This window comes from Furipterus horrens, unplaced genomic scaffold, assembly GCF_987537825.1.
Source record: "Furipterus horrens unplaced genomic scaffold, mFurHor1.1.pri manual_scaffold_10, whole genome shotgun sequence".
Lineage (NCBI taxonomy): Eukaryota > Metazoa > Chordata > Mammalia > Chiroptera > Furipteridae > Furipterus > Furipterus horrens.
Window position 1 is genome coordinate 95,986,166 of NW_028327180.1, and position 12,618 is coordinate 95,998,783.

At 51.4% G+C, this 12,618-nt stretch overlaps 1 protein-coding gene across 1 annotated transcript in view; it reads right to left on the reverse strand.

Annotated features, from left to right (window-relative positions):
* The window catches only part of SLIT3 (slit guidance ligand 3), a 519,220-nt gene extending 508,977 nt beyond the window's left edge, over positions 1-10,243 (reverse strand). Inside the window, exon 1 of the mRNA XM_090288559.1 lies at positions 9,678-10,243. Coding sequence (XP_090144685.1) covers positions 9,678-9,874 — 197 coding nt within the window. The 5' untranslated portion in view covers positions 9,875-10,243. The remainder of the gene's footprint in view (positions 1-9,677) is intronic.
* Between the last annotated feature and the right edge of the window lie 2,375 nt (positions 10,244-12,618).

Here is a 12,618-nt window from a genome sequence, read left to right on the forward strand (position 1 = left end):
CTGGACAGGAGAGGTCTCCAGTGAAATGATCGTCACGGAGCTTTTCAATCACAGGACAATCTGCTCTGTTCTCTGCTTGGGTGGCAGGGAGCTCGGGTGCACGTTGTAACTCATTATTCACAGAGTCCAGCCCTGGAGGGCCTCTAAACACCACCCTGGGCATAATGAGAGGCTTCAGATGGTCATGAAGATGAAGTGAGAAGTGGTTTCCAAGACTCAGCCAATAGGCTGGGAGTCTCCAGTTTCCAGTGAAGGTCTATGCCACACAAATATTCCTGCCATCCAATCTCAGGACCTGAGGTCTAGATCTTGGAAGTCTAAATTCAGTTACCCAGGTTATGGAGAGCTATGGGAAGGGAGGGGGAGGGCGAGAAGCCAAGCTGGGAGGGTCAAGGCAGGAGCCAGGGCAGCTCAGGCTCAAGGAGAGATACACGTGATGTGGAAATCCAAGGTCAAGCCCACAAACCTCAGATCAGAAGACGGTCACTATCTCCACACCAGGCAGACCAGCCTGAGTCGGGGCAGACACTAATCACAGAGGGCAGGGGAGCAAGGAATGGGTATGCTGAGTAGCAGACAGGAACCACGGAGGCTGAAAAACTCAAGAGGGAGTCAAGGTGGGTGGTTAAATGTGCTGGCAGGCTTTCAGGAACCACAGCCCGCACCGCTGCCAAAGTGCAGAATGAATCAGGGGTCAGGAACCCAGGCTGGCATTTCGGACAAGAGAAGGCGTCTGAGCCCACACAAGCAGCGATAAGGCCATGAAAAGTGAAGTCATATGAACTCCGGCCAGAACGCATCTGATGTTCCTTCTGTTTTGGTAGGACTGGGTCTCAGCATTGGGGGGTGGGGGTCGGGGTGGGGGAGCCTGGAGTCCATGGCTGAGAGAAGGTGAGTGGTACCTCTAACGGGGAAGGAAGGCAATTCCTCCTCAAAGCTAAACAGATACGTGAGGGGAAAAATACTGGTCAAGAAGGCTCATCAGAACTGTTCTTAGAGAGGGTTTATCCCCTCGGATTCCAAAACTTTAAAAAATTATAATTAGCCACAGAACTATGGTGATATTTTCTCTAAAACTGACCTACTAGAGTCTGTTCCAAATGGCCTTGTTAGCGACAACTTCCTCAAGTGTGACTCCCATCATTTTAAGCTGGGCTCATGACCTCTTAGGTTCCCCGTAACCGTGAACATGTGTGAACCCGTATCGTGTTCCCATTGCCACCCATGGAAACCCTATTCAATCCAATTCTAACTGGACACAGTGGCTCTTCCGCCAGGTGTCTAGAACATCACACTAACATTCCTCTCCAGATGCCTTGCATCGAACTGGTGCTTACTGATTCAACGGGGGCTCGTTTCTTTTCTTCGGGCTGTTCTGTGGGAATTGAGTCTGGAAGAGAAAGTAGAAGGGCCTGACTCCAAAGATTTGAGAGGAACGACAGGATCAGTGGTTGGAGCGCAGACCGGAGAGCAGCCTGCCTGGATGAGCCCGGCCTTACCTGTGCCCGCCTGGGGACGTCCCCTCCCCTCTCTGACTTGGCTCCTCATCTGTACAATGAAACCGGTTGGCACTCCTGCCTTGCGTGCCTGTTGGATTCCAGAGAGGCCACGCGGGCGACGGGCGACAGCAGCGCCAGGCACAGAGGGGCCTGCAAGTGTAGCTGTGGCGGCGGCGGTGGTGGCGGTGGTGGTTACTGGCGGAGGTTTGGGGAGAGCCTGCGGGCCTCAGCCCCGGCACCCGAACTGGTAACGGAAGTCACTGGAGGAAACTGAAGCATCTCAGATCAGCTCTGCTACGGACAGAAGGGCCCGATTTCTCAGGCCCTTTTCCAATAGACTAGCGCGCGCGCGCACACACACACACACACACACACACACACACACACTATACTGGTGGGGCTTCCAGCACCAGCCTGGTAGGACAAGGATGAAGCTAAAGTCATGATGAAAAGGGTTATGAGAGACCCAGAGTTTAGAGAAAATTCAACAAACAGAGAAATTAAGCATTAATAGGAATTCATTCCAGAGAAAATATGAACAACAGAACCCCAGGGAAAGAAGATGCTATAAGCCAGTAAGACGTCAAGATTTTTATCCATCCCAGCCAGAAAAAAATAGGACAATATATTGGATTGGGCAAAAAGTCTGTATGGTTTTTTTCTGTAAAATAAGACACATTTTCCATTTTCACCAATAACTCTATTGATGTGGATATTTTGAGTACGTCTGCTATCTCCTGCTATTGACTTCCAGTGGGTAGAGGCCAGGGGTGCTGCTACATATCTTCCAACGCATCAGACAGCCCCACGGCAAAGAATTATGTGGCCAAAATGTCAATAGTACCAAGAAACTTCGCAAACCACTTTTGACACGTTCGATCAGTCACAGCATCTTCTCCCTATACTGCACAAATCTTTCTTTTGCATTTCAGTTGTCTTTTTACCTTTCTTGAAATAATAAACATAATATGCCAAAAATGTTGCATATCTTCTTCCATATTCAATATTAAAATGGCTGCACAAAAACTCACCAATTTTTATGTTATTTTTAATACACGTTGATATGACAGCTGTCACAATACAATCTAACAAAATTGTTTTGAATGAAGTTAAAGACAACTAAGCACTACTAGATCCATCGTACAGAAAAAAACATAACGGACTCTTTGGCTAACCCAGTATTTATGGAATCCACACCCCAAACCATAGAGAGACTTTCAAAAAGGCAGAGGACTCTGTTGATTATACTGACAACCTGGATGCAGACCCACAGGGCAAGTTCACTGAAGTCGCTGCAGAGGAAACGGGGAGAGGGGTGATTACTCTGCTCGATGAGAAACACAAAATAGGAAGTGTTCCTGAAAAGCTGATGAAATCAAAGTATCTGCCAAAATTTAATTAGGATAAATTTGAAGTGTTGCACTCAGACTCCAAAGAGTCAACTGCACGAGTCTGGGATGGGAGAAAATAGGGTCGATAGCAGGGAGGGCTGGGGGCCACGGTGTGCCCTGGACACCCTGGTTAAAGTGAGCCAAGCTGGGGGACGGCTGTCCAAAGTGAAAGTGTCCCTTTAACACACACGGATGGACGTCACGACAGCAAGGGAGCAGCGGGTCTCGTGCTAACCCAGGCAAAGAAGATAACTAGAAATGGGGAGAGAGCCCCTCTTAGGTCTCCCACAACAGAAGAGTTGAGATCATTGTACAAACGTACGAGAGAACAGAGGAGACCCGGATAAGTGGGTAGCGAGAGACACGGGAGCAAGATGACTTTGAAAGTCCTATCATTTGGAGGAAGGATTAGACTTGCTCTGTGTAACAATAACTGATGGGAAATAAGGTCAACCCCAAACAAAGAAAGAATTGTTCTCAAAAATGTTGTTAAAAATGGAACAAACTGCTTTAGGAAGAACTCAGCTCCTCACCACTGGATGGACTCAAAGGAGAAGGGCCACTTCCTCCAAAATTATGTTGGCGGAAGTTGGGACCCGGACAAGGGTACACGTTTCAACCCTGTCAATCATCTTTTCCCAAATCAGGCTTTTTCCTGAGCATTCTCTGGAAGGAAGACTATAGTCAGTAAGAATTACAATAATAGTAATAATGATAGGAATACTTCCGTCCTGTGATCAAAGCAGTCACTGTGAATTAATTCAATACCAACAGCATCCTATGAAGGGGGGTGTTATTATTATTCTCATTTTATAGATGAGGAAACTGAGGACTGGAGCCACGTCTGGCCCTGGAATACACATATTTACCCACAAATGTCGTTCCTTTCCCCACCTCCTTATCTGCTCAATATTGAGGATGTTTAATCACATGGCTCTTCACAAATGGTGGAGGGAAGAGCTGCCTCAGATCCAACGCTGGCCAACAGAACTACGAATACCACAGCGAGCGGAGAGGACAGTATACCCTGCAGCAGACCAGTCATAACAGTAGTTACAAGACGCAATCCAGGTCTTCAGAACAGAGGATCAGAGCCTTCCTATTTATTATGTATAAGCTCCTTCCACCTAGGCAAGGCTGATTTGAATTTCAGGCTGGAGAATAACAAGTAATGGAGTGCCTTGAAAAGTCAATACCTCAGCATCTATCCTGTCCACAAGTCGTGGTGGTTCAGAAAAGCTCTCTCTTTTGTTTGGTTTTGTTTTTCAGCAGATCTAAAAAGGGTTAAGACCACCTTACATAATGAGGGCGGAGCATGCTAGTAGATGCAGCTGTTTCAAGTAAAAGCAGTGATGGAGGCAAACACAGGAAGTCAGTACAAGGGGGCATTTAGGGAAAGACAGGAGGAATGAGCATTGAAAAAAGTAGAAGTCAGGGCCAAAAGTTCCCCATGAAAATCCAACCCCCCCCCAAATAAATAAATAAACTGCATTCCTTATTTAAATATACCACAAAGCATCGTGCCCATGGAAAAGATATAAACCACTTCAATCTCAATCCCCTCTTTATGGAATGGAGGCCAACCCGGCCGTAGCTAGAGAGAGGGAGGAAGCCAGGCACGAGGGTGCCAGGCACAGCCTACGTGCAGGCGAGGACCAGCCTCCACGGGACACACTGAGAGTGGGCATCTCTCAAACCTTCCCGCTGGACGTGGCCCAGGTGAAGAAATGGAAAGACCAGCCACGGCCCTTGTCATGGAGACTTTGCGGGGAACGATGGGCCAGGCACTGCACGAAGCACTTCCCGTATGGTATTTCATTTACTCCGCCTCACGAGGACTGTCGGCCATGCACACTGTGCAAGTAAGGGGAAGCAGCCGGAGCTGGCGACACGCTGTGCTGGGCACTACGCTGAGTGCCTTACCCGGATCGCCGTGGGCCCCGCGCACGGCATTGCCTCGGGCCCAGTGTGATGATCACCCCCACACTACAGGTGTGGAAATACCGCACGGAGGCACTGGACAGACTGCAGCAGAGTGGGGTAACCGCCCAGTATATAAGAGCAAAGGCGTAACAGAGCTGGAATTCAAACCAGAGCCGTCTCCAAGAGCCCCTTCCTGAACCACTAGGCATGGGGCTCTGAAACCCTCTTGCCACGGCCCATTTAGTTGACGAAAAAGATCGTATGACTCTCAGACCCACTGTTCACACTTTCCAGTGGAGGGAGAACTCAGTGACAACAAACAGAACTGGAGAGAAACAATATAACAATCAAAATGGCAAAAATGCAGAAATGACATAAGACCCGGGTGATCGGCAAAAGCAAAACAATAATGATCCTGCAAATACATCAATTAAAATACAAGAAGAGTAGCAATCAAACACTACAGAGAGTGCAGGATGGTGCTGAAGAGTTCCTCATTAGGAAGTCCTAGGATTTAAGGGTTCAGGAAAGAGTTCCTGATTAGGAAGTCCTAGGATTTAAGCATTCAGGATTTCTAGCTCTTTTCATGGGCATGTGCACAGTAGGAGTTTTGTAAGGTTGCTAAGCAATGCCTGGCAACCAGACTCCAGGGTGAATCATTCATTCGGAGTCCTTGGTAACTGTGGTAAGGAAATAATTTTAGTTCACGAGAGCCAAATTTTAGAAACCCTTAATAACTAATGAGTTACAATAACGAGGAAGTTGTCCTTAGTCATGCATAAAAATACAAATTTATAATTGCCCACCTTTCGCTCGTAAGAACCAAAGTCATCACTCATTTAGTCAACACGTATTTGTTGAAAACCTTGTATATGCCTGCACTGTTCTAGATACCAGGGAAGGACCATAAATGAAAAGCCATTAAGACTACACTAGAATTCTACCTTCAGGAAAAAAGAGGCCCAGACAGGTAAAGCAATCTGTTCAAAGTTGCAAAACACTACGCTTCCCTGAAAAGCCACATGGCCACAGTTGGCTCAGAGAGGCCCTGCGATTCAGCCGCTTGCCCCTGGCCCTCTGAGCTGGCCCCTGGGGCTGGGAGTACCAGGATGCAGGGCTTGGCTGTTGAGCATCTTGGAAAGTCTCCCACTTGACCTTGGGACCTCTGTGGTCAAGCGAGGGAAAGCCTATGACATGGTGTGGGTTTTTATTGGACCCAAACACTGGCGAAGCCCGCCGTCATCTGGAGTGACGGAGAAAATTAAGTTACCACATTCTCACGTTTCAGCCTTTCGCCCGTTTTCCTTCGCAAACAGGAAATGTTTATTTAAATACAGCAGTCTCCAGCATGTTCCGGAGCCAAGTAAAAAACCAAAGATGTCCACTCTCGCCCCACTCCGCTGTTCAGGCCACCACCTCGCTGCGGGTGCGAAGTGGCCCTCTGCCTGCCTTGAGGCAGGATGGGGAGAAGGGGCCCCATGTGAGACTTCATTTGCATCTGTCTCCTCTTTTCCAGGCCGAGATTGTGGTTGGAGAAGAATTACATCTGTGGGCTCCTTTTGTACTCAGAAGGGTAAATGCAACATCTGTTTACTCTGTGCTCCGTGGTAAATGTTTTGTTTCAGGCACTGCCATTCACTTCCTCTCCTGTCCTCTATCTTTGCCGCGTGGACAATAAATTACACTAAATTCCCCTCTGCGTTTATTTGGCTTTTTTGTGGATGTCACCTTCTTGTGGAGGGGAAAAAAAATGGTCAGTAGTTTATAAACGGCAGAGAGTTTCTCTTTCTGGGAGATGAGCTGACATTGTGGAGAAGAAGCTGGAATGCAGACCCCCAACTCTGATAGCGGCTTCATTGTGAACAATTCAGCAGGCCCCATTCCGGGCCTGAAGCAAAGTGCGAATGGTGACCATCGGCTCCACGCAGGCTTTCCTTAACAGCGTGCCGTGAGCATACGAGGCCTCAGGATTCAAAAACCCAGAGAAACACACACAGCCCTTTAGAAAAGCCTCTTCGGGAAGCAGAGCCGCAGAAACGAAGGGAGAAAATGCTTCTTCTTTGTTTTAAAACACAACATAGCACGTGAGATCAGGAACGTGGATCTGAGGAAGGTCCCGAGCATCTGACAGCAACGCTGACAAAATGGAGACCCCGTGAAAAACGGAACCCTGAGAAGTTTAAAGGGCTCGCTGAAGGAAGCTTCCTTCCCCTGTCCTTGGCTTATATTCTTTAAACTGAATTGCTGGCTTTTTTCCTGTGTGTGCCATGATTTTATACACAGTTATTAGAACACAGTAGAAGCCCAAGTAACATTTATTAAATGAATAAAGGAAGGAGAAATCCCTCCCTTAAAGAAGTCCTTTGCAGAGACATGCCAAATAGCCCCCACCCCAAAAGTTTGCAGACGTAAAATGCTACATCTGAGTTGACTGAGAGAGTGAAGGGTGGTGAAGGACTATTGGTGGGCTGCTCCTAACCCTGGCATTCATCCTGACCCGGCTCGCCCCTAAAGGCTGCCCCGTCTCCCCGAGAGGAAAGAGAGGAGAATCAGGGCCAGCCTTGGCAGCTGCATCACCCCTCTGCACCCCAGCCAAAGTAGCACCAGTGACCAGAACCAAGGCAGCTGAGAGTCAGGTATGCCAAAGCACCTCCTCCTCTGCCAATGCCTGCCAATGACCATGACTCCAGCAGGGGCCCATGGGAAAGCCCAGGACTCCAGTGTCCGCTTGGTTTCTCCAGTTGTAGAGCAGACGGAAGCCCTGGAGTCTCCTGGAGTGGCACGGTCGCTGCGCTGCTGTGCCGGCAGCTTGTGAAGGCTTCCTACATGCCAGGAGAGAGGGGCCCACTCCCCTTGGCTTCCCAAACATGCAGCCTGATTTCGAAGAGAGAGGAGAAGTAGTCTCCAAAAGGAGAGCTAATGTCAAAGTAAGCGAGATGTCACAGCGTATACCCGAAGCAGAAGCAACAGCTGCCTATTCTGAGCCCCAAGCCCAGCCAGAACCCTCCCAGGACCTTCTGTTTATAGATCTTGGCCCAAACTGACTCTTGTTCCAAGGACAACCAGCAGAGTAGGAGCAGGGGGTGTGGACTTAGGAACCAGCCACACTCAAATCCGAACACTTAACTAGCTCCATGACCTCCAGCAAATGACAAGATGGCATAACTGCAAAGTGAAATCATAAGCATTACCTACGTCACCAGTAAAACTGTTGTAGAGATTCAATGAGATGGCACGTGTAAACAAATTGAGGCAGGACAAGCAGTCATTAAACATTAGCTACAGTTATTATTTCACTAACTCTGACTGGCCCCGGTGCGAGGAGGGAGGAGGGTTTACTTTCTAAGCTTCCGTTGTCCAGAGATACCGCTAAGGCCACGTTCTCACGGGGGCGGTACAACAGACTTCGTGCCATCGTATGTTGCGGAAACCCGGATTCTGGCCCTTCTATTGCCACCCACGTGCGGTGGGACCTTGGGCAAATCATTTTACATTTCGGAGTCTTGCTTTCTGCGCGTGTGAATGAAGGTAAAGCTCTCGCCCTCTAGGACTGCATGGTTCAGCCCGGCAGAACAATCGCTGTGGTTGCAGCGGGGTGGGGGGGTGGGGAGAGGTTCTCAGCCAAAGGAAAGCTCCAGGAAAGGGGGAGGCAGTTCTATCGTGTCCCCACCCAGGGATATATAAAGAAGAGAAGAAAGGAGGCGGCCGGAGGTGAGGAACAGAAATAACACTCCCTAGGACAAGTCATCTCAGACCCATCATCCCTCTCTGCCAGCCTACAGTCAAGAGGGCAAAGCGGAAGCCCCATGCACCCACCCCTGCCACACGTGGGGAAGGGGATGGAGGTAGCGCGAGTCACGGAGAAGCCGACCACACCAGAGCTAACCCTCACCCACTTCTGGGCTGTGTTCCCAGACCAGGACCAACCTCCCCCACCCACTCTTCTCCCTCCTTCCCCACTCCCCCACTGCGGGCTAGGAAGAGCCCACCCTGAGTCCAAGTTTTGAATTTGGTCCGAGGCTCAAAATGATAAATGTTTCCAAAACGTTGACATATGAAATGTAAATATTTGGTTGCACAATTGGGGTTAAAACGAGGGTCAATCCACCCTACTCTCCAAGCGCCTCTCTTCCTGCTGCCAAGCCCAGGATCCGAGGCTGCGTGCGGTTTATAAGATTATAGCGCTCGGTCTCATTTAAAGGGCTGTCAGCATTTCCCTTCTCCGGCCCTTTTGGGGAGGCATTTATAACCGAGCCATAAAACATTCACCCGGGCTGCAACTCGGCATCTCCGAGGCTGCACTCCAGGCAGGGCGGGTTCTGCGAGCACCCACTTTGAATTCGTTTGGTTCCTCAGAAGTTAGACCTTCACACACACTCTCAACTTCCTCGCAAGGGCAGCCAGAGAGCGGCCGGCCCACTCTGATCTCCAAGCGGGTCGCGGTCTCCGGCCCTCTCTCCTGTCTCCGCGCCCTGATGCCCCATCCCCCTTCAGCCTTCTCCTCCGCCCCGCAGTAATGAGCGCGGACCCCTTACCCTCACCCTAGGGTCTCCTCGGAGGCAATACTCTCTTCTCTGTCTCCTGCCAGCGTTCTGCTTGGAAGCTGTCAGCGGGCCCTGCGTCTGGAGCCCTCACCCCAGGAGAGGCACGGCTCTTCGCCCATCGCACGGGGCTTCGAGACCGCTCTCCCCAGACCTGCCCAAAGCCAGAGACCCCTAAGTCAGAGAGTGAAGGATCCCATCCAGGAGAGGGTGAGAGCAGACTGCATACAGCATGGACAAGGGAAAAGGCAGGCTCTTGCTCCTGGGGGCCCCTCTGGGGGACCAGGTGGGTGGCCAGGGCGGGGCGGGGCAGGGGTACTCACAGGCGCTCGGTGTTTCGGGGGATGCCCCGGGGAACGGCCCGGAGGCCCAGCCCGTGGCAGTCCACGCTGGCAGCGGAGCAGGTACACTTGGTAGGGCAGGCGGCGGCTGGGGGCCCGTTCAGGACGCTCGCCAGCGCCAAGGCCAGCGCCAGGCGGGCGCGCACGGTGGCGCCGGCTCCTGTCCGCCCGGGGGTCATGGTTTGCAGGGACCCGCGCCCAGAGGAGGCTACCTCGGCGGGGCAGGACGCGCAGAGCCTGGGGAGGCGCTGGGGAGCACGGACGGCCTGGGGAGCGGGCGGCGGAGTTGGCGCGGAGGAGGAGCGAGCTCGGCGCTCAGGCGCACGGGGCGCGGGCGGAGCGGGACGCGCCGAGCGGCGGCGACGGCAGCAGCTCCATCGGCGGGGCTGGCGCTGCCCCGCTGCGCATCGCTCGGAGTGCCCAGGTGCTGAGCGCCCCCTGGCCCCGCGGGCCCGCGTTCCGAGGTGCGGGCCGGGTCAGCGACCTGGGCCGAGCGCAGTGGGGCACGGCGCCCAGGGAGGTCCGCCTTGGGGCTGGGCTCGGGAGCTCGGCGGCTGCGGCTGGGGCACCGGGCGGCTGGGTGAGCTGGCCGGCGCTCGATCTCTCCATTCACTGAGCAGGGCAGGCACCAGAGACGCGGGGCCCACCCCTCCGCCCCCCCCCCCCAAAGAAATGCAAGCTCCGCCTCCCATTGGCTGCGCTGCGCGTCATGTCGACTAAGTTGGGAACTTTGCTGGAGCGACTGAAGCCGGGAGAGGGTTGGGAACCCGGAAAGGAGAGGGGCTCTGCCGGCAGGGCCCCAGAACTGAGACTCGTTCACCAAGGACGACTCAGGCTGGTGGCACTTTTTCTTTACTCTGGCACTGAGCTAGGCACTCTGCTCATATTATTTCCTTCGGTCCCAAAACCGTCCCGCAAAGGGGCATTTAAGTATCCTCATTTTATAAAAAACAAAAACAAGCCTCATTAAGTGACTTTGCAAAGGTCACACAGCTATTGGGAACCCCAAACCGCGGCGCTCTCTAGCTCACCCACGTTTTTACATCACAGTTTTCATGAAAGCTGCACCCCTGCCTCACCTACAGAGATCCTCAAAGATCCTACCCAATCTTGGCAAAGAGCAGCAACTTATGCCTGAGAGACCTGCTGTACTGACACTAATGCCCTCCACAGGCACATGGGTCACAGACGCGGCTGTCCGTGTGGCTCAGGTCGCTGATAGCAAACCCTGTCCTGGTCTGCGCCGCCTGCCCTGCGTTGCCTGCCATGCTGCTAGAAGTTGTGAAAATCGGGACTTGGCCCCCTGGATTCTCAATGCTATGTTCATAGTCCTTGTACTTCTGCATGGTGACCCTGGGCCAATCTGTCACCTCTGAGCCTTCGTCTCCTCAAGGCGCGGGGGCCAACGACCTGTTCTGGCCACCGCACTGAATTGTTTGGAGCATCAAAGAAGAGAAAGTGTTTTTGCAAAACAGTCGTTTGCATGGGAGACCGCGCTTCTGCCTCCAGCGCCTTCCTACTTCAGTGCCTGCTCCAAATTGGCCAGGTCTGAGCTTTTCCAGATGCCGCTGAGGGGGACCGCATGTGTTGGAGGCTCCATAAATACTTTTAGGAATGATTTTGTTTGTTTGTTTGGAGGCAGAGAGCAGGAACAGGAGGAAGTCTTGTCCAGACTTCTTGAGGTCTGCTCACGCTGGAAAAGTCTGAATGAGCCCTGCACATACACACATTCACACCACACATACACATGTGCGCACACATGCTTACAAACACTCAGGCTCACACACTGATGCCCATAAACACACGTATTCAATCACATACACACATGCACATGCATTCCCAGAACACAAACAGTTATCACATGCGCCACAACAGCTACGTCACTGAGGACTCTTTTCCTTTATTCACATAAATGCTATTCTTATTCCTTCTAGTTCATTTTCCTTAAGGAAACTTTCAGCTACTTCACCACATCCTGTGACTATATAGCAGAGGTGCAGATTTTATTTTATTGTACTTAGCAGATTTTCAAAGTCCTAGTTCCAGGCACCCAACTGTACATATGTGTATACACACATGCACGCTTCAGCCTCTACCATTTCATAAACACATTAGGTGCAATTTACTGCTGTTATTCTTGGGAGCAGCTTTCTGTACAGATGCTGTTGTGATCGCCCTCTGGTGGCCATAGGGGTGTTCGGTCCTCTGGTCCCTGGGGTGACTTCAGCATTTAAGAACTCTAAACGTCTTTTCCTCTGAAGCTTTCCTCCAAACCTTGAACCAATTTCGTACCAGGTCTGAGGCAGAAGAGAGGCCTGGGCAAAGGCCCAGGACACAGAAGCATCTCAGATTGTCTGGAGCAGAAAAGAGTAGGGTTTTCTTCTTTTTTTCCCGAATGCACACTAGAGCGTGCTTTGCAATCCCTTCAGGCTGGGCCTGGGTCTGTGCTCTGGGCACAGTGGGGAAGGGTAGGCTGTGTTTCCATTTACGCTGCTGGAGGATTTCGTGAGCCCGACTAGATCTTTAAGTGACTTCCTAGGCATTCAGACACACTTTTCCCCGGGAGAACCACTTTAGAACAGAATACAGGGGCCATCATCCCCAAGGAAGAGGCGAGTGTAAGGAACAGGAGGTATGCAGGACCCGGGCTCCAAGGATCAGGGACTATTTGGGCTGAGGCAGCCTTAGAAATCACCCAACCCAGCACTTCTGCAAGTGCAGCTGACAACTCCTAGTCCCACATGTTTCTTCATGGATTCATCATTGGATGGGGTAGTTTCCAGGGGCAAAGACAGAATAAGAAATGCTGCTCACTTCCACCTGTCTTGGAGTTTTGCATCACTGATGAGTGAATTTAAGACCCTGCAAAGTCCTATAGTAAGAAAACTGGCTTATGATTTGTTTAACCCAGTTTTCCAGGACA